General features: G+C 34.9%; 1 protein-coding gene across 1 annotated transcript; it reads right to left on the bottom strand.

Annotated features, from left to right (window-relative positions):
* Nucleotides 1–16,302: 16,302 nt before the first annotated feature.
* On the bottom strand, nucleotides 16,303–17,993 carry LOC139849156 (probable polyol transporter 6). The gene is made up of 2 exons (XM_071838826.1): nucleotides 17,897–17,993; nucleotides 16,303–17,693 (listed from the first exon to the last, which is right to left on the bottom strand). The coding sequence occupies exons 1-2, from the start codon at nucleotides 17,991–17,993 to the stop codon at nucleotides 16,303–16,305; spliced, it is 1,488 nt and encodes a 495-aa protein (XP_071694927.1).
* Nucleotides 17,994–20,224: the final 2,231 nt, after the last annotated feature.

Here is a 20,224-nt window from a genome sequence, read left to right as displayed (position 1 = left end):
GTAGCAAGATGTGTCTAGACTAATAATGATAACCAGGTAATTTCCTATGGATGATAAGCAGATGATTTTTGACTAGAAATGATAAGCAAAACTTTTGACATGCAGACACGGTCGAAGTCCATACTCACTAATGCATCCTAACGACTTATCAGTTAGACACACTAATGCAGAACTGGTTCGCTAAGACCACCGCTCTGATACCAACTGAAAGGACCCGTTCATATACATTATAAACGATTCACAATAGTTGATTACATTGCGAGGTATTTGACCTCTATATGATACATTTTACAAACATTGCATTCGTTTTTAAAAGACAATCTTTCTTTACATCAAAAATTGACAGGCATACATACCATTTCGTAATATCCACTATCTAACTATAAATTGATTTAATAATAATCTTTGATGAACTCAATGACTCGAATGCAACGTTCTTCGAAATATGCTATGAAAGACTCCAAGTAATATCTTTAAAATGAGCAAATGCACAGCGGAAGATTTCTTTAACACCTGAGAATAAACATGCTTTAAAGTGTCAACCAAAAGGTTGGTGAGTTCATTAGTTTATCATAATTATTTATTTCCATCATTTTAATAGACCACAAGAATTTCATTTCCAGTTCTCATAAATATACGTCCCATGCATAGAGACAAAAAAATAATCATTCATATGGTGAACACCTGGTAACCGACATTAACTAGATACATATAAGAATATCCCCTATCATTCCGGGATCCTCCTTCGGACATGATATAATTTCGAAGTACTAAAGCATCCGGTACTTTGGATGGGGTTTGTTAGGCCCAATAGATCTATCTTTAGGATTCGCGTCAATTAGGGTGTCTGTTCCCTAATTCTTAGATTACCAGACTTTAATAAAAGGGGCATATTCGATTTCGATAATTCAACCATAGAATGTAGTTTCAATTACTTGTGTCTATTTCGTCAAACATTTATAAAAGCGCATGTATTCTCAGTCCCAAAAATATAAAGGGTAAAAAGGTAAATGAAACTCACCATACTGTATTTCGTAGTAAAAATACATATAACGTCATTGAACAAGTGCAAGGTTGGCCTCGGATTCACGAACCTAAATTAATTATATATATTTATGTGTTGGTCAATATTTGTCTAACAAATTAGGTCAAGTCATAGTATACCACAATCCTAATGCTCGAGACTAATATGCAAAAGTCAACAAAAGTAAATTTGACTCAAAATAATTTCCAAAAATCTATACATGATTAATATATAGTTTAAATATCGTCGTTTTATATTTTTAAGTATTTTTAAAAGATTTATTAGAGTAAATAATATAATTTATTTATTAATAAATAAAATTTTATATTATATTTATATAATAAAATATACTTTTATATATATTAAGTAATAAAATTTATAGGGTTCATTTAATATTATAAAGATAATATGATAGGTATTATTAAAGTAAGTTATTACACGTAGTAAAATATGTTTGTATCAAATATTTATTTGATAAAATAATATCTATAATGATAGTAAGTAAAAGTTGTATTATTTTGTAATAATAATTATTATTATAAAAATATCAATATTTATAATTACTAAGATGACATTATGATAAAACGATAATTCTAATTATGATAACTTTAATATTTACGATAATTTTTAATATTATCTTTAAAATAATAATTCTATTTAAAATAATAATAATAATAATGATATTTTATAGTAACAATGACATTTCTATTAAAATGATAATTTTTGTTAAAATGATAGTTTTAATACTAACGATAATTTTAATAATAATAGTAATGATAAAAATAATAAGAACGATAATTTTATCTAAATCAATATCTTATAATATTTTAATTTCATCATGATACTCTTACCCATTATTTCCTAATCGTTTCGTTTAATAGCTTTTAATCGTCTTTTATATCGTGTTCGTAATAATGATAATAATAGTAATCAAAATAATTAGGTGTTACAAATATTTATTTTAATTACACTAATATTAATAATGATAGTTACTATAACATTATTAACGATAATACTAATAATTATCTTAATGATAATATAGTAATAATAATAATAACAATAATAATAACCATTTTTAAATAATGATATATATATATTAATAATGAGAATAATAATAATAATAATACCAATAATAATAATAATAATAATTGGATAATAATAATAATACTAATTATAACTTTAACGATAATAACGATAGTAATAATAAAAAAATAACAATTTTTAATGATAAATACTTTTATTGATAAAGATAATAATAATAATAATAATAAGATAAAACTAGAACGACGATAATAACGACGATAATAATAATCATTTTTAATAATAATACAAAAATTCGATGGACTATAACTTCAAATCCGTTCATCGAAATCATTCGATATCTAAATGAAAAGTTCTTAATTTTTCGCTAGCTTTCCAACGACATGCATATCTTATACCTTATCTCAGTTGCGTATATAACTAATTCAGGATTCAACATAACCTAACTAAAGGCAATATCAAAAGTACAAACATACATAATCCTATATACTCGAGCACTAGTCAGGGATACACTATTAGTATGTAAAATTTAAATTATGAGTACTCACGTATCAATATTGAGATTCAATATTGCAGGAAAGGTACGTAGACGCAACGGAGATGATAAACACTATATTGATCTCACGAGCATACCCATGAACCATACCCAATCACCTCCATAGCTATAACCCATAATTTTCTTAATCCAATCCCACTCGAAAAACAATTTCGAAATCACTCGGACAGCACTCTGACGTAATATTTTATGTATACTAATAATATCTTGAAATAATACGGAGTAAATATATATATGTAAATCGATTGAGAGAGTTTAGAGAAAAATATTTTCAAGTTTCTTATGAAATAATGAAACCTATTGAATTCTATTTATAATAGATTTTTGAATTATTAAAGTGAATTATTAAAGTATGAATTATTAAAGTATAATTATTAAAGTATAATTATTAAAGTGAATTATTAAAGTATGAATTATTAAAGTGAATTATTAAAGTATGAATTATTAAAGTGAATTATTAAAGTATGAATTATTAAAGTGAATTATTAAAGTGAAAGTAAAGTAAAAATAAAGTAAAGGTAAAGTTTAAGTATAGTAAAAGTATAAAACTATGTACGTATAATACACGTATAAATATATATAATATTAATTTAAATTATTATATATATTTAATAAAATAAAATATAAATATCGTTATCTTTATCATACTGGTTAAGTAATGAGTTGTCAAAAGTGGTTCTAGATATTTATAAAAGTTATATACGTTTTAATAATAAAGTTCTTTTTAAACTGAAAACGTTTTTGTACGTTTGAAACTAAATCAAATAAATATAATAATTTTGTTTTCCAAAACCAAATATATTTTTAAGAATCATTTTGTTTAAAGGTTAAAATAATGGAAATCGTTATATCATAAAATGTTTTAGAAAAGTAGAATCATATATATTCATAATAGGTTTCAAGTTTTTAAATTACAGTTTGTTGGTGAAGCATGGGATAAAGTTCAAAGGTTAAATAAACGTATGAAATCATCTTAATAAAAAATGTCGAGTTACATAACTTGTCGATATCCAACATCTAAGTTATTTACACTTCACGTTCTTACTTATAAATCACTTTACCATTTTTCGAATGTTGTCAAAAAGAATAGATTTCTTAAATCACAGTGGACCTCATAACATAGACCCGTAATCATATCATAATGTATCTGATAAATCAATCATTTGATATTATCTTCTAATTCCATCGATAAACATATTGAAACAAATACGTTCATGTAAAGTATTATACATTTAATACTTTATTAATATTCTCAAGTTATAATATATATATATATATATATACATATATATACATATTTATTTATATATAACGGTTCGTGAATCGTCAGAATTTGGTCGAGGTTATAATGAATGTATGAACACAATTTAAAATTCTTGAGATTTAACTTAACAAACTTTGCTTATCGTGTCAGAATAATATAAAGATAAAGTTTAAATTTGGTTGGAAATTTCCGGGTTGTCACAGAAAATATTCTATCCTTGTGTTAAGTGAAGGCTGAATGGGACGAAGTGACTCATGGTGTCCCAATCGTTATGCTGATAAATAGAGGTATGCTTAATTCGATAACTGCTATTTTGAAAAATTGTGTGCATTGCCAATTGTTTGTACAATATTTCTTATTTCATAGATTAGCCCGCTCTCCGCTTTACGTCATGAAAAATTTGATGACTTGCAATTTACATCAGAAGTGCTTGCTGATGATAAACTTGATGAAGAGAATGTTTCTGACCATGAATTCGTGGAAAACTCTATCTTAACTCGAGCAAATGCTCGTAAATATTGTGCTGATGGTAATGTTTCTTTGAACGCAATGCGGATGAAAACATGTTTTGCTTTTAAAAAATGCCTAGTATCGTTGGTTATTATATTCCTGATCCATTTAAGTATCCTCTGTTGAAGTTTGAGTTATCATGTGTTGACCGGAAAAACTTTATGAATAATAAATAATATTTTGATTCCGCCATGCCATCTGAAGCAGGGACGTCAAAGAGACTCGCCATTCCGTCGTTCGGCCAGCGCAACATAGTTGGTGAAAGTAGCTCACAAATCAGCCTCTGTAAGACCCATGTATTTTTCTTTGTACATATGTGTATTTATAAGTATTCAAGGTGTGGGTTTTGTTGTATATAATTAAAAAGCAAAAGAAGCTGAACTGGGCATTTGGCGCGTCGCGCGGCCTTATGGCGCGCCGCGCCACTACGGGCTGACATATTTCCTCTTCTTTTTAAATTAGATATTTTGAGGGCAATTTGGTAAAATCACTTAAGGGCCGAATTAAATGCCTTAGATCAGTTTTGGGAGCTCATTTACTCCTTTCACAACCACCTTATCATCTTCAATTCAATTCTTGAGAGAGAGTGCATTTCTAGAGTGAGAAAACTCCATTAAAGGAAGAAGGAGGTTGAATCGGGTCTTAGTGCGAGTTTTAAAGTCATTCATCTAGTCGATAGCTACGTGGTGATTGTGTTGGTAAGTTATAAAACCCAATTTCTTACTTTAATTGCTTTAAGGGTTAGGTTTTGGGCTAGCGATGAACCAAAGACCCATTTTGGTAGTATTTTGGGTGATTATGGGTTATGAAGACTCATTGATGACTAACCTAGGGTTTGAATGTGTTAATTGGACTTTTGAGTCTTAAATTTGGTTAGTTAGTTGCTAGAACACTTTAATAATATGTAAATGGGTGTTATTGGGTATGGATGACCCAAATGGGTGTGTTGACCTTGAAATGGGTCAAATGAGTCTTTAATGACCTAAGTGGCCTAGCAAGTATGAAAACGAGTTAGCCTTGTGACCTAAATGTTTTTTAAACCCATCTTGACGAATGATTAGGGTTTTGGTGTGTGTTGACCCAAATTAGGGTTAAGGGTGCAAATGGGTTGAAATTGCACCTTGGGTCAAAATGGCTTAGAATGGTGAAAGGGTTTGGTTGACCGACTTGAGTTTGCGTTTGATGATGTGTATGATATGTTAGGTACGTTACTTTGAGGTCTTGAAAGCTCGGGTATCTTTTCACAAGACTTTGAGGTGAGTGGAATAATTATATGCGTATGTATATAATGTATCTATTTGTTGTAGCGTGAAATGTGTAGTGTCGAGGTGCTAAGACACCATGTTTCACGTGAAGAGTGTAGCATCGAGGTATTAAGATGCCACTCGGGTGTAGCATCGAGGTGTTAAGATGCCACCTAGGAGTGTAGTGTCCAGGTGTTAAGACACCACTCCGTAAAATAATGAGTGAAGCATCGAGGTGTTAAGATGCCACTCGGGGTGAAGTGCCGAGGTGTTAAGGTGCCACCCTAGGGGTTAGTGGTGCGAGGTGTTAAGTGCCCTAACGGATGTTGTGAACACCGATGGCGTTTTCGCGAGCGCCGTTCCCTTGTACTATTGGTTAACCATGGTTATTTGTGTTGTAAGCATATTATATTATTCGAGTTATATTCATATGCAGTTATTATGCTAGCTTGTGGTATTGGAGATTTATAGCTTGTTATTGTGACGATAAGCTAAGTGTGTATGCTAGTGTGTTTGCGGTTTGGTGTGTAAGTGTATGCAAGTAGGTATAATTATATATGTATTCGTATAATTATTACATTCACTAAGCTTTGCTTACCCTCTCGTTGTTTACTATTTTTATAGGTTCGGTTGTGGACAAGGGTAAGGGCATTATCATGGAATAGAGATTCCCGCTTTGTTGATTAGGGAACGCTTTTTGGAAGTTTAGTTCTTGGAGTTTGACCGAGACTTGGGTAGTTTAATCCCAAACGCCATGCTCGTAGTGTAGTTTGGTACTTAAACTTTTTGGCGGTCGAAACTCATATTTTGTATTAAACTCGTAAAACGGTCGAAGTGGGCCCCGCTTTGTAAAACTTATTTTACGTTTGAATTGTGTTAGTTTTACATATTTGAATGTGTGGTTAAAAGCGTGTCGTCTAAAAATGTCGGGAATTGGTCGATCTTTTTCGCATTTTGAGACTTTCCGGACAGACCCGAATGGCGCGCCGCGCGGCCATCCTGGCGCGCCGCGCTAGTTCACTGTGCAGCAAATTTTTTTTTATTTTATATTTTTCACGTGGTTTGCTCGCGGGTTGGTTTGGGTTGTTACAAGTGGTATCAGAGCATGGTCTAAGGGATTTAGGTGACTTTAGATAGGCGCCTAGACTTAGACTTTTTGTGTGTGCGTTATGCGGGACTTGTAGGATTACGGGTCGGAACGAGAACTCGGTTAGTGTCCTAGTTATGGGTGGACTAACATTTATATTCATATGCGGATGTTATTAATATATTGTGTGTTGTGTTGGGTCATATCATCAAGCGAAGCGGTCGTGGTACTAACGAGTGGATACGGCGTGTATGCGTAATAATGATTAGCTACCATTTTTACGGGTACAAATCGTATTTGACAAGTGATGTAAGACGATTACCGAGCAAGATGGGACGTGATTGTACGTATGATTGTACTCGTTCATTGCTAAATTGATATGCGTTCTTTAGAATGAAGACGGAAGATGGAATCGGAACGGATGCGCCTATTCATGAGGGGAAGGATGAGTTAACATTAAGGATTGAGGCTGAGTTCGAACGCTATATTTTGATTTTCGATGAAAAGGTCAAGCAAGTCCTCCAAGAGTCGTTCGAGGGAATAGTGACCGAGATGGTTCGAGACCGAGTGCCTAAGGTCGTGAAGGAAGAGTTAAAAAAGAGGTTTCATAAACCTCAAGGTGACGGTGACGAAGGAGCAACTATGGGGATTGAATCTCATGCTTCAAAATTTGCTGATCACTCTTTGGGTAAGAGAAAGTTAGAATCAAGAGGTACTCCTAGTAAAAGGGCGAGAAGTACGCCCGAAGGCGTTAAAAAAATGAAGAAGAAGAGTAAGAGTAAGAGTAAGAGAGGTTATGGGCCTACGTGCTTTATGTGTGGAGGACGAGGTCATTGGGCATGGGATTGTACAAGTGTACCTTTAAGCGCGATCAAGTGCTTTATTTGCCAAAAAAAGGGACACCGAAAGTCAGAGTGTTCCTAATCGTTTGTCGATCGAGTTAGAAGGTTAGAGGGTGACTATCTAATGATCAGAGAAGCACAAGGGTCCAAAGATGGTGTTTCATGTATTTTCGTCCTTGGTACAAATATGCCTTATTATTGTTTGTTGTGTGCCGATGGATTCGTGTATGTATTAGAGACTTAAACTTTGCTTCTGGATCTAATTAGGCTAAAGTGAACTTGGTGAAGATTCAGTATGTTGGTGCTATTAACGATAGTGCACTAGGGTAGCGCTTGAGTCATTGACTCATGAGAATGCGACTTGGGGGTGAACGCATTCGTGTAAATACGGGATATTGTTAGGGGTAGCATTCCTAATGGAATTACCCTATATTGATATTTGGGTTGACGGATGAGGGACTTAAGTTTCTAAGCATTCCTAGGGTGGAGTGAGGGGTTTGGTTTTACCAACCTATAAAATTGGGCTTTAGAGTTAGTTAATAACGCGTGTTCGTTTTGTTTTCGCAAGTTGGAGAACCATAAGGTTCATAGGTTGGATATGACTGAAGTCAATTAGTCGTGAGATTGGTAGCATCGGACGAATGGAACAGTGTGAAGTGACGTACGAATCGTGAGATACTAGACTGGTAAATTTCATCTCCCTAACGAGATGGATGTGCAAGATTGTCGGGGATGCGGACACGGACTTGACGGGAACAAGTCAAGGACGTTGTTTGATGGCAAGGAAGTGAGTAACGCAATTGTTATGATAACTTTGTTCACTCTCTTTCCGGAAGGTAAGAATAGGTGTGTTGTTGGTCGTAAATTTCGGGTGCAACGGGTCGAGTGAACCCACTGGTTGGGAAGGTCTACCCTGCGGGTAGCGGTGTTCTTGATATATGAGGTACGAGTTATATTAGCGTTAGGTCGTTGTTTAATTGATGCCAACGGAAGAAAGTGAGCGGCGGTTTTATGGTGAAATGAATTCGCGAGAGATCGTGGACTATGATCGATGAGGAGATGGGTTGGATAGGTCGGTGTGTTGTGATTTGACTCTGTTGTTTGAGTCTTCTGTTGTCTAAGCTTATTGCGTTGTGGTTTTGGGGTCGTTAAGCTCGTTCGAGTGAGACCCGTAGGCTTTGTAGATTGTGTGTGTAATGTTTCCGGTATGTGAGTTTAACAACTAGTTGCTTGTGTGTGCGTGTTACTGGTTTAGTATGCACCGGGTGTTATATCACCATGTGAGAGTACGTGACGTGTAAACGTCTTATCGATAGTGTTGTGTTTTGATTTGGTGTAGCCGCGAGAGCTTAAACGAGCGTATAGTGATGAGACCGTGTAGGGCATAGTCCCAATTGTTGTGTTGAGCTTTATGGTGAAACCAATTAGGCCGTAACCAGAGTATGATAACGTATTATGATGTATTTGTATACATGTTAATTGACGGTTCGATTTCGGTGGCGGTTTGGTGTTTATGTGGCGAGTGTTGTGCGCTCTTGACGGCCACTCTTTTATTCTATGAATTTGGGGGTGCACGCGGTATGCCGTCCGAGAGGCATTCCCGTTAACCCCGTTCGTGTGCGAGTAGGGTCGTGGAGGTTAACTATCCTTATGTATGTAGGTAACCGGTTTAATGGTTATGACGAAGCTAGAAAGGTGTAAGCCTTAGTGTCGCCAGAAGTCATGAGCGTTGAGCCGTAACATTCTTTAGATTTGTGTGACTGCGTGTAGTCGATTGGCGTGTGACACCAGGAGTAGACCCCGTATGGGTTGAGTCTTTGGAGGCTCGGTGTTAGTAATTGGAGTTGGACAACGCAACGTCGGGTGCCTTCTTATACCTGCTAGTGCAACTTTTGACTCCGATGGGGTGATTGCTTTGATTTTGGGTACTACGAGGTGATTACGTGTATGTTTATTTGGGTTTATCTCTATGTTGACCGCGTTTGACTTATGATAGGTGATGAGTGATATCCGGAAGGATTAGCTCTTCGTTAACCACTTTTGGTTATGATTGATGGTGAGCGGTTTCGAAAAGAACCGTTATTTGTAGGTTTTTAATGATTAATTGCCCGTATAAATTATGCACATAGCCGTTTTGTGCACATGGTTGTGAGTAATAGCCGTTTTTGTACACATTGAGTTTTGTGTGAAATAACCTTCATGCGTTTAGTATTGAAAACTATTGGTTGTTTTATACGCCAATGGTAGGTTCGGGAGGACCATGTTCTGTAATTAGTGATGCGATAGCCGTGTTTCGCTCACATGTTGTTAAGGGGTGACAGTAGCCATTTTGTACACATTGGGTTTTGTGTTGCCATAGTCGATTTGGACGTTAGCGGTTTTGGTCGCTTGCTTACGATGCTACGATAGCTGCGTACTAGCCGTGTTTGCGCACTACTAAGGATGTTAGGTAATAAGTGTAATCCGTAAGGATTCGCTTTTGTCCGGTTTTCATCATTTTGAGTTGTTGACGTTAGTTTGAGACTTGGTTGTTTTTAGCATTGTACTTGGTAAGGGTACGCTCAAGGATTGATATCTCGGTACGAGATCGATTGAGTTTTTCCCGATTGGAGGGATTGAGCAAATTCTTGTGCTCGGATTTGTGAATTTTAATAAATCACAGGTGACGAGTTGGTTATTAATGGTGACTCTTAGAGAAGGATTGCCTAAAGAAGTTGGAAGAATACGTGGCGATTTCGCGTATTCTAAGTGATCATTATAGACTTCGGATGTTGTGTGTATTGCACGTTTCGGAATGCGTGCAAACGTGTACTTAGTTTTTGGATAAATCTTCGGGTTAATGTGTAATGTGGTGGAATTCGGATTGTAACATGTATTGAGGACCATAGAGTGCGGTTCAGGGTGGTTAAGTGACGAGGATCACGAGGACGTGATCGATTCTAAGTGGGGGAGAGTTGTAAGACCCGTGTATTTTTCTTTGTACATATGTGTATTTATAAGTATTCAAGGTGTGGGTTTTGTTGTATATAATTAAAAAGCAAAAGAAGCTGAACTGGGCATTTGGCGCGCCGCGCGGCCCTATGGCGCGCCGAGCCACTACGGGCTGACAGATTTCCTCTTCTTTTTAAATTAGATATTTTGAGGGCAATTTGGTAAAATCACATAAGGGCCGAATTAAATGCCTTAGATCAATTTTGGGAGCTCATTTACTCCTTTCACAACCACCTTATCATCTTCAATTTAATTCTTGAGAGAGAGTGCATTTCTAGAGTGAGAAAGCTCCATTAATGGAAGAAGGAGGTTGAATCGGGTCTTAGTGCGAGTTTTAAAGTCGTTCATCTAGTCGATAGCTACGTGGTGATTATGTTGGTAAGTTATAAAACCCAATTTCTTACTTTAATTGCTTTAAGGGTTAGGTTTTGGGCTAGTGATGAACCAAAGACCCATTTTGTTAGTATTTTGGGTGATTATGGGTTATGAAGACTCATTGATGACTAACCTAGGGTTTGAATGTGTTAATTGGACTTTTGAGTCTTAAATTTGGTTAGTTAGTTGCTAGAACACTTTTATAATATGTAAATGGGTGTTATTGGGTATGGATGACCCAAATGGGTGTGTTGACCTTGAAATGGGTCAAATGAGTCTTTAATGACCTAAGTGGCCTAGCAAGTATGAAAACGAGTTAGCCTTGTGACCTAAATGTGTTTTAAACCCATCTTGACAAATGATTAGGGTTTTGGTGTGTGTTGACCCTAATTAGGGTTAAGGGTGCAAATGGGTTGAAATTGCACCTTGGGTCAAAATGGCTTAGAATGGTGAAAGGGTTTGGTTGACCGACTTGAGTTTACATTTGATGATGTGTATGATATGTTAGGTACGTTACTTTGAGGTCTTGCAAGCTCGGGTATCTTTTCACAAGACTTTGAGGTCAGTGGAATAATTATATGCGTATGTATATAATGTATGATTTTGTTGTAGCGTGAAATGTGTAGTGTCGAGGTGCTAAGACACCATGTTTCACGTGAAGAGTGTAGCATCGAGGTATTAAGATGCCACGCGGGTGTAGCATCGAGGTGTTAAGATGCCACCTAGGAGTGTAGTGTCGAGGTGTTAAGACACCACTCCGTAAAATAATGAGTGAAGCATCGAGGTGTTAAGATGCCACTCGGGGTGAAGTGCCGAGGTGTTAAGTGCCCTAACGGATGTTGTGAACACCGATGGCGTTTTCGCGAGCGCCGTTCCCTTGTACTATTGGTTAACCATGGTTATTTGTGTTGTAAGCATATTATATTATTCGAGTTATATTCATATGTGGTTATTATGCTAGCTTGTGGTATTGGAGATTTATAGCTTGTTATTGTGACGATAAGCTAAGTGTGTATGCTAGCGTGTTTGCGGTTTGGTGTGTAAGTGTATGCAAGTAGGTATAATTATATATGTATTCGTATAATTATTGCATTCACTAAGCTTTGCTTACCCTCTCGTTGTTTACTATTTTTATAGGTTCGGTTGTAGACAAGGGTAAGGGCATTATCATGGAATAGAGATTCCCGCTTTGTTGATTAGGGGACGCTTTTTGGAAGTTTAGTTCTTGGAGTTTGACCGAGACTTGGGTAGTTTAATCCCAAACGCCATGCTCGTAGTGTAGTTTGGTACTTAAACTTTTTGGCGGTCGAAACTCATATTTTGTATTAAACTCGTAAAACGGCCGAAGTGGGCCCCGCTTTGTAAAACTTATTTTACGTTTGAATTATGTTAGTTTTACATATTTGAATGTGTGGTTAAAAGCGTGTCGTCTAAAAATGTCGGGAACTGGTCGATCTTTTTCGCATTTTGAGACTTTCCGGACAGACCCGAATGGCGCGCCGCGCGGCCATCCTGGCGCGCCGCGCTAGTTCACTGTGCAGCAAAATTTTATTTTATTTTATATTTTTCACGTGGTTTGCTCGCGGGTTGGTTTGGGTTGTTACAACCTCCCTCATCTAGACACTAGTCTGTCATCATTTCTTGCAGGTCCACCTGGAAGCTATGTAGAGTTTCTGAAATATCTAGAAGCCATGGTGTCACCTTCGTTTGTTGATTTCTTTCATAATTTTCCTGAGAGTGATGCCCGTAAATCTCGTGAATAGGGCATTATTTTTAACATTGCTTCAGAACTTGACAGCTTGAAACGCTTGGAATTTTTTGACCAAGTGCACCGTGAAAAATCTAAAAAGATTGAAAAGGACAACGGAAAAATCACAGAATTGGAAGGTGCTGAAAACGTTGCCAAGCTTGAATTGAATGATGTAATTGCTGCTCAGCGTGCTGTAGAAGCTCGTGTTGTTGAGTTAGTATCAAAGGAAAAATGGTATCTGCATAAGATTGATACTCTAGCTGTGGAAAAGAAGACTTTGCAAGAAAAACTGCATTCAAGCAACAATTATACTAAGCGCCTCACTGCAGGTATACTCATCATTATGAAGAAAGCTTTCAATTCCGAAACACAGACAAAACCGTTCAATGAATTTATTACTGTTGCGTTAGATGCTGAACGGATGGCGTCATATGTTGGTACCATTTTCCGTCTAGCTGTTAAAAGGTGCCAGTACAATACTAGAACTGCCTAGCGTGGAGAGATGTGTTGCCGACTAATGTTTGCCCTTGGGATAAGATCCTTGCAGACCTGGAACACGAACAAGATCTCCGCGGGGTGGCCTTATCAGTCTTGTGGGACCAGACTTTGAGCTGGTTCGTCTAGCGTATTGTTGCTAAGCGGTGAAGTTCTAGAGTGAGAATGTACTGTGTGAGAGAGAAAGTGTACTCTCTGTCACAAGTGACTGAACTGAACTGTGAAATGTGTTGACCCAGGGGTCTATTTATATGCGCAGATCCTCCGAATTTTTAGGAAACACGTGTGAGATGCTGATTAATTTGATTATACGAAATATCCGTACCCGAATTTGGCTTGGGCTGACGTGGCTGTATGTCGCTCACGCTTCTATTCAAGGGCTTAAGTATAGAAGCTGCCTACAGGGCTTACTCATGACGTTGGGCGGCCTGACTGAGAGCTGAACGACTGTTAACAAAAACTACTATTATTGTTATCTTTTATGCACTTCGAGCCTTTTCTATTGTGTAAAAATTATGCTTTTATGTGTGTATCCCCTATGATACACCATTATGTATGTTTTCTTGTTGCGTTTTTTCGTGATGTTTTAAAGTTTATGTACGATGGTTTTATCTTATTTTGTTTAGTTTGGAGTCGTGGTTATTAGTTAGTTAGTTTGGTTTGGGTTTTTGAGCCTCGACTCGCTTTCATACAGTTTATTTGTCTGGTTTGGTTTAGGTTTTTGAGGTTTGTAGCTTTTTTTGCTTCCTAGTTGCGAGGCGAGTCGGGTGGTGTTTGTTTCTTTTGGTTAGGTTCTTTTGTGCTTCTTTGTGAAAGTTCCTCGATTGGTATATATATTTTTCATTTTTTCAAATTATAAAAATAAAAATAAGAATAAAAATTTATAATACTAATATAAAGTATAAGACCATTTGTAGTGGGACGTTGTTGATGGTGTGAGTTGCTTTTCGCACTTTTTTGATGATTAGAATGTGTGAGTTTTTGGTGTTGAGTATTTGGTGTGAGTTTTTGGTGTGGGTTGTAAGTGTAATGGTATGTCATTTAAATTGTTTTTTTTTTTTTTTTTTTATCCTTGTTTGTAAATTTTTAGTTCACTCTATTCTTGTTCTTCTCTCTCTCTCTCTGATGGTTTCTTCCCAACCCAAAACCCACTAAATTCTTCCATAAAAACTCACGACTTCTCCTAATCTACTAATTCAACATGGCTAAAGTAGGGTTTAACATTCTTTGAACTGATTACTTGTTTGATACTCTTCAATTTTCCTTGCATTCGACCTAGATGGTGATGGTGACGATGAAGGTAACAGGTAGGGTGACGATGGCGATTGCCAATCTGAATCCAGCAACGGCGACGATGAAGCGACGGCGACGACGATGGTGGTGGGTAACCCCGTAAGTGTTGTCGAATCAATTTCTTATTTCATGATCCTTTTCTCTACTTTTCTTTTGTGCCTATTTGGTGGTGGTGGCGGCGCGATGATGAAGATGAATCATGTGCTCCATTGCAATGGCCATCAACTTTGCACCAATCAATTTCAGTCGCGTGTACAAATTCACGAACCCACTCCCGTGGCTTCACTCGTTGGTTGGCAACGCACGCCACCATTTTTTTAAGAAGAAACGATGTGATACGGCCCTTTGGGGCGTCGGTTGGTCGCCACCTCGTATCCCACAGGCGTGGCCCTCCCCCGATACAACACGTCTAAGGCATATTTTTGGAACGGCTGAAATTTTATCAAGACAAGCCTAGCAAGGAGCTAAACCAAAAAAAACATAGAATTTACATATGATTACATAGCCAAGATTTACAATATGCCGCAATTTTACTTCAAAATGTAAGCCTAGAAAAATCAACTAATCTAATGCTATCAAATAAATGACTTTTTCTGACTTCGTGAGATTCATGGACTGTATCGTGACACAACCGCCGAATCCACCATAAAGTAGCAGCTGTAATGTAGTAAATAATAAGGTCCGAATGAATGTTAGACCGAAATGCATCATCGATCCACGAGAAGAGATCGTCAGTAGAATCAATGTTTGCAGGCCACTCTATACCCATGTGCAAATACTTCTCCAAAGAACAATCAGTATAGAGCAATGAAGAAAAATATGGTCACCAGAGTCCTCGCCAATACCACAATTTGGGCACAAATGGAGTTAATATCTATACCTTTGTACTCAAGGTTCACGCGTGTTGGAATGCGATCAATTAAGAGAAGCCAAAGGAAGATATTAACCTTTATGGGAATCAATTTATGCCATCGAGCACCACAATAATGAACAATAATGAGTTGGAAGTAAGAATTCATCCAACCTTTTTGGCATGCCTACAACTGAAAACAAACCATATGATTAAATATTTTAAAGCCAACGATCCTCATCATTGTTTAAAACAGTCCCTTGTACATCTATAATCAATAATACTTTACTGAGTGAGCACGAGTAAGCTTATGGGTATGTATGGTAACATGGGTTTGATGGAAATTAAACGTGTAAATGGGTAATGTTTTTTATCTCATGTTAAATGCATAAATTTTTTATTTATATGTATGAAAATAAATACTTTTACGTATAAGATTAACCGAGTTATATGCTCATGAGATAAGGATAAGACGGTTGACTTATTGATGCTAAAATATACTGGTAAGTCGTTTACCATAAAAAAATATCGAAAATCGAAAACTATTAAAAACGGACTATTTAACAATTCTTTGTACTATCATATAAATTATATACACCTTTTACTTTGAAGGTCATATATAAATTAGACGCACGGGTTTCAGAACAAATCTAAGTCAAAAAATTTCATTATATAATATATGCGACACTTGACCTTTCAGTTTGAAGTTCATATACAAATTAGATGCACAGGTTTTAGAACACATCTAAATCATAATTATTCATTATATTATGTGACACTTGATCTTTCATTTTGAAATTCATATACAAATACAAATTAGATGCACAGGTTTCAGAACACATCTAAATCATAATTTTTCATAATATAATGTGACACTTGATGATATTTCACTTTGAAATTCATATACAAATCAAAACCACAATTTAAAAAACACATCTAAATTATGATTTTTCATAATATATAGCAACTACAAATTATTTTCACTTTTGAACAGTTGGCAGCTCATTATCAACATTTCTTGATTTATTGCTTCTTGTGAAAACTTGTTCCATTTCTTCAAGTGATCTTCCTTTAGTCTCAGGACAGAAAAAGAAGAAAAAGATCCAAGCCAAAACAGACATACCAGCAAACAAGAAAAATGCACCTCCAATTGTAATTGCATTAGTTGATGACAAAAACGTCATTGAAACAGTTGCATTTGTAGCCCTATTCACAGCCACACCAATACTTGCCCCTTGTGCCCTTAACTTTAGTGGAAATATTTCAGAACTATAAACCCATGTTATTGGTCCTAACCCAATTGAAAAAAACATTACATACAAATAACATGTTGCTATACTTAACCAAAGTGCCCAAACAACTTTTTGGTCATGAGATTGATGCACAATGGTTAAAGCAAACCCTAAGGCTGATAAAGCAACTATCATCCCTCCAACACTTGTTAAAAGAAGTCTTCGCCTTCCAGCTTTATCGATATAGAAAGTGGAAGCAGTTATGAATACGAGTTTCGTGAGCCCAATTCCTATATTAGCTAAGAAGAGCTTATCATGTTTAACACCGGCTTTCGTGAAAATCTTTGGTCCATATAAGATTACGGCTTCAATCCCAGTGGCATGCTCGAAGAAATGAATTCCAATGGCGGCTAGGAGGACCCACCGGACCGGTGGGGTAGGTCTTAGCAATAACTCTTTCCACACCCCTTTCCCGCCCGTTTGTTGTTTCAGTGTGACAATATCATTGTCGCAGTTTGACTCGATTCCGACTGCTAGTTTAATATCATGCAGTCGGGATTGAGCTTCTTCCTTAGTGTTTGACACTTCCGATAGGACAGTTTTAGCATCCCCAAGATGGCCCTGCATAACGAGCCATCTTGGGGATTCTGGCATTAAAAGAACGCCGAGAGCTAATCCTATAGAGGGAACGGTGGCAATCAGGAACATTACCCTCCAACTACGGTCTAAGGCTAAATTCTTGAAAACATAGTTAGATATATAACCTAATAAGATGCCTATACTAATACCGATTTCGGGTAAAGAAGATAAGATTCCCCTATTGTTAGTAGCGGAGATCTCGACTGAGTAAACCGGAGCGATAACAAGAGCAAACCCTACTCCAATTCCAGCCAAACATCTGCCTGTGAAGAGGACTCTATAGTTCTGTGCAAAGCCCATTACTAATGATCCACAAAAGAAGATGATGGAGGCTAAGCTTATGGTGTACCGACGACCTATGTGATCCGCAATTCTACCAGCGCTCAAAGCGCCAACTAGGGCACAAAAGTTAATGATTCCGCCAAGGACTTGGATTTGCGTGTCGTTTAGTTTAAAATATATTTTGATTAGTACCAATGCTCCGCTCATAACGCCCGTTTCTACAATTGATCAACAGATCGATCATATTATATTTTATTATACCATATTATATCATACGCTAAAATAACGAAATATATATATATATATATATATATATATATATATATATATATATATATATATATATATATATATATATATATATATATATATATATATATATAGTGATCATGTAAAAAGATATGAAGGAAACTTAACTTACCATAACCAAAGATGATGGAGATCATAGAAGCAACAATAGTACAAGCAACCGAATACTTATTAATCTTAACATCTTCTATCACTTTTTTTTCTTCCATGTTATAACTCGTGAAAAGTGAGTATAATGTTTTGTATGCAGGTGGTGGGATGAGAGAATGAGTTGTAGAAATATATGAAATGAAAGAAGGAGATATATAGGCTTAATAGTCGGCTAACGACTTCATTTAGATAATTTTTTCAAAATTTTGTTATCTAGTGCAAGTTGTACGTACGTATTCGTTATTAATTCTTAAAGATAACAATGTCACAACAATGAAGGTAACACACAAATATGACAATGATCGAGTAGTCTGTCATCTACTATATTATTTATATAATTTAAATCATTTCTTAATTTATTTGTGTTAATTAATCAATTTGAGAACAGATTTGTCAATCCTGATGCATTAACTGATGATAACGGTGCTCTAAAATGTGATGTGTTACTATTATATTATATTATAAATTTATATATTCAACTGAAAATATGTATTAACTAGTTATATCGTATAATGTATTACGTAGTAATTTTATAATTATTGGTAAATTGGAAAATGTATAAGAAGAGAATAGATTTATCATTGTCAGAATAAAATGTAATGCTGAAATATATATTATTTATTTATAATGCCATAAATACCTAAACTAATTAATTACCAATTTTAATTAAACGTTTAAAAAATAAAGTTTTAAAAAACGAAGTCAAATTTCTATAATAGTATATATCATTATTTCGTATTCAGATAAAGGTTGACGACATAAATAATGATTTTATCCCAATACAAATCTTATTTTCAAATGTAATTAACAAATCTATTGTATTTTATGGTTTATCATTTTAGTTTAGTAAAGAAGATAATTTTGCAAGGACACTAAATTTATACTAGTGAATGATCCGTGAAATCACGGGTTTGACAAAGAAATTGCTAAAGTGAATGTAATTTCTAAAGTCATTTATTTTAATGATCCGTTCGACTAAGAAACTTGTCGTTTTTACAAATATATAGAGACATGTATTTTCGCATACATATGTAACGTAATTAATCTCGTAAAGGGAATCTATATTTGAATATTAATAATATAATAATAATAACTAAAATTATTATAATAAAAATGAATAATAATAATAAAGTTTGCTCAAAGTTGATTATTTATATTTTTAATAATAATTATTAGTAATAATAAATGTCTTTGAAATTTTTTTAGAAAATTAAAATAAAATTATTATATAAAGGTTGTATAATATGCTTTAAAATTTGTAAATGTGTTTATTAGATGTTTGTAAAAGATTGTACAATTTAGAAAAAAATTAGTATTTCCTTTTATAAAAGATTTGGTATTATTTTTTTTAATTATATTAATATAAAATAATGACATCATCAAAGATGTTTTAAATTTTTTTTATTTTAAATTATTTTTGTACTTAGAAAATATTTATTTATGACATCATTATTGTAGAGATTTAATAGATATTATAGATTATAGATTATAGATATGTTGTTTCATGAAAATTAACCCGACAAGTACAAAAACTCATTGGTAAAATTGGAAATATTCATGTAAGGACACAAATTTATTGTATTTTATGGAATTGCTTTTCTAAAAAAAAAATTGTAAATATTCATATATATTTTTTAAATAACATTATAATGTTTATTTAAAATTAAAATCTAAATATACGACAATTTATGTTATTTTAAATGATATTTTTTTTGAAAGGCAATATACTTTTATTGATAGAATTCTCAACAATGATACATGATGGTTTGCTTATATCTCGACAGATAACTCGACATAATACCTCAACAAAAGACTTGTAGTTAAATTAAGAAGAAAAAGCTAAGATGCCAAGATGGCATCCTAACATACAAGACGCGATACTGACTAAATTAGACAATGCGGGTTATGAATCTAATTATGTCAATCGAAAACCTTTTCCTTGCACCTCTTCGTGATTCCACTCGAAGCTTTTAACTAGAATTTCGTTTAGCGCAACCAGGAAATTCCAACTCTTTTTTGAAAAAACTTTGATTAATGTTTTTCCAAATTAGATAACAAGTTGACCATAGAATCGCTTGCCAAATATTCTTGCCCACCTTCGAATTTGATTGTCCCATGTCAGTGAAAATGTCGCCAACATTACCAAATGTAGTACCACTCTGACTCCACCAATCAGAACCTTTTTTTCCACACATCAAAAGCATGTTTGCACAAAAGGAGAGAGTGATTTAAAGATTCGATATCGTCATCACAAAGAGGACAACGCACCGAGTGTAAATCAATCCCCCTT

This window comes from Rutidosis leptorrhynchoides, chromosome 5, assembly GCF_046630445.1.
Source record: "Rutidosis leptorrhynchoides isolate AG116_Rl617_1_P2 chromosome 5, CSIRO_AGI_Rlap_v1, whole genome shotgun sequence".
Classification (NCBI taxonomy): Eukaryota; Viridiplantae; Streptophyta; class Magnoliopsida; order Asterales; family Asteraceae; genus Rutidosis; species Rutidosis leptorrhynchoides.
This window is presented reverse-complemented; position numbering and strand designations above follow the sequence as displayed.

Excerpts from the sequence above, each read along its gene's own strand:
- LOC139849156 (XM_071838826.1), bottom strand. The coding sequence starts at position 17,993 with ATGGAAGAAAAAAAAGTGATAGAAGATGTTAAGATTAATAAGTATTCG. Across the intron at positions 17,694-17,896 it reads CTCCATCATCTTTGGTTATG|AAACGGGCGTTATGAGCGGA; the intron begins GTAAGTTAAGTT and ends GATCAATTGTAG.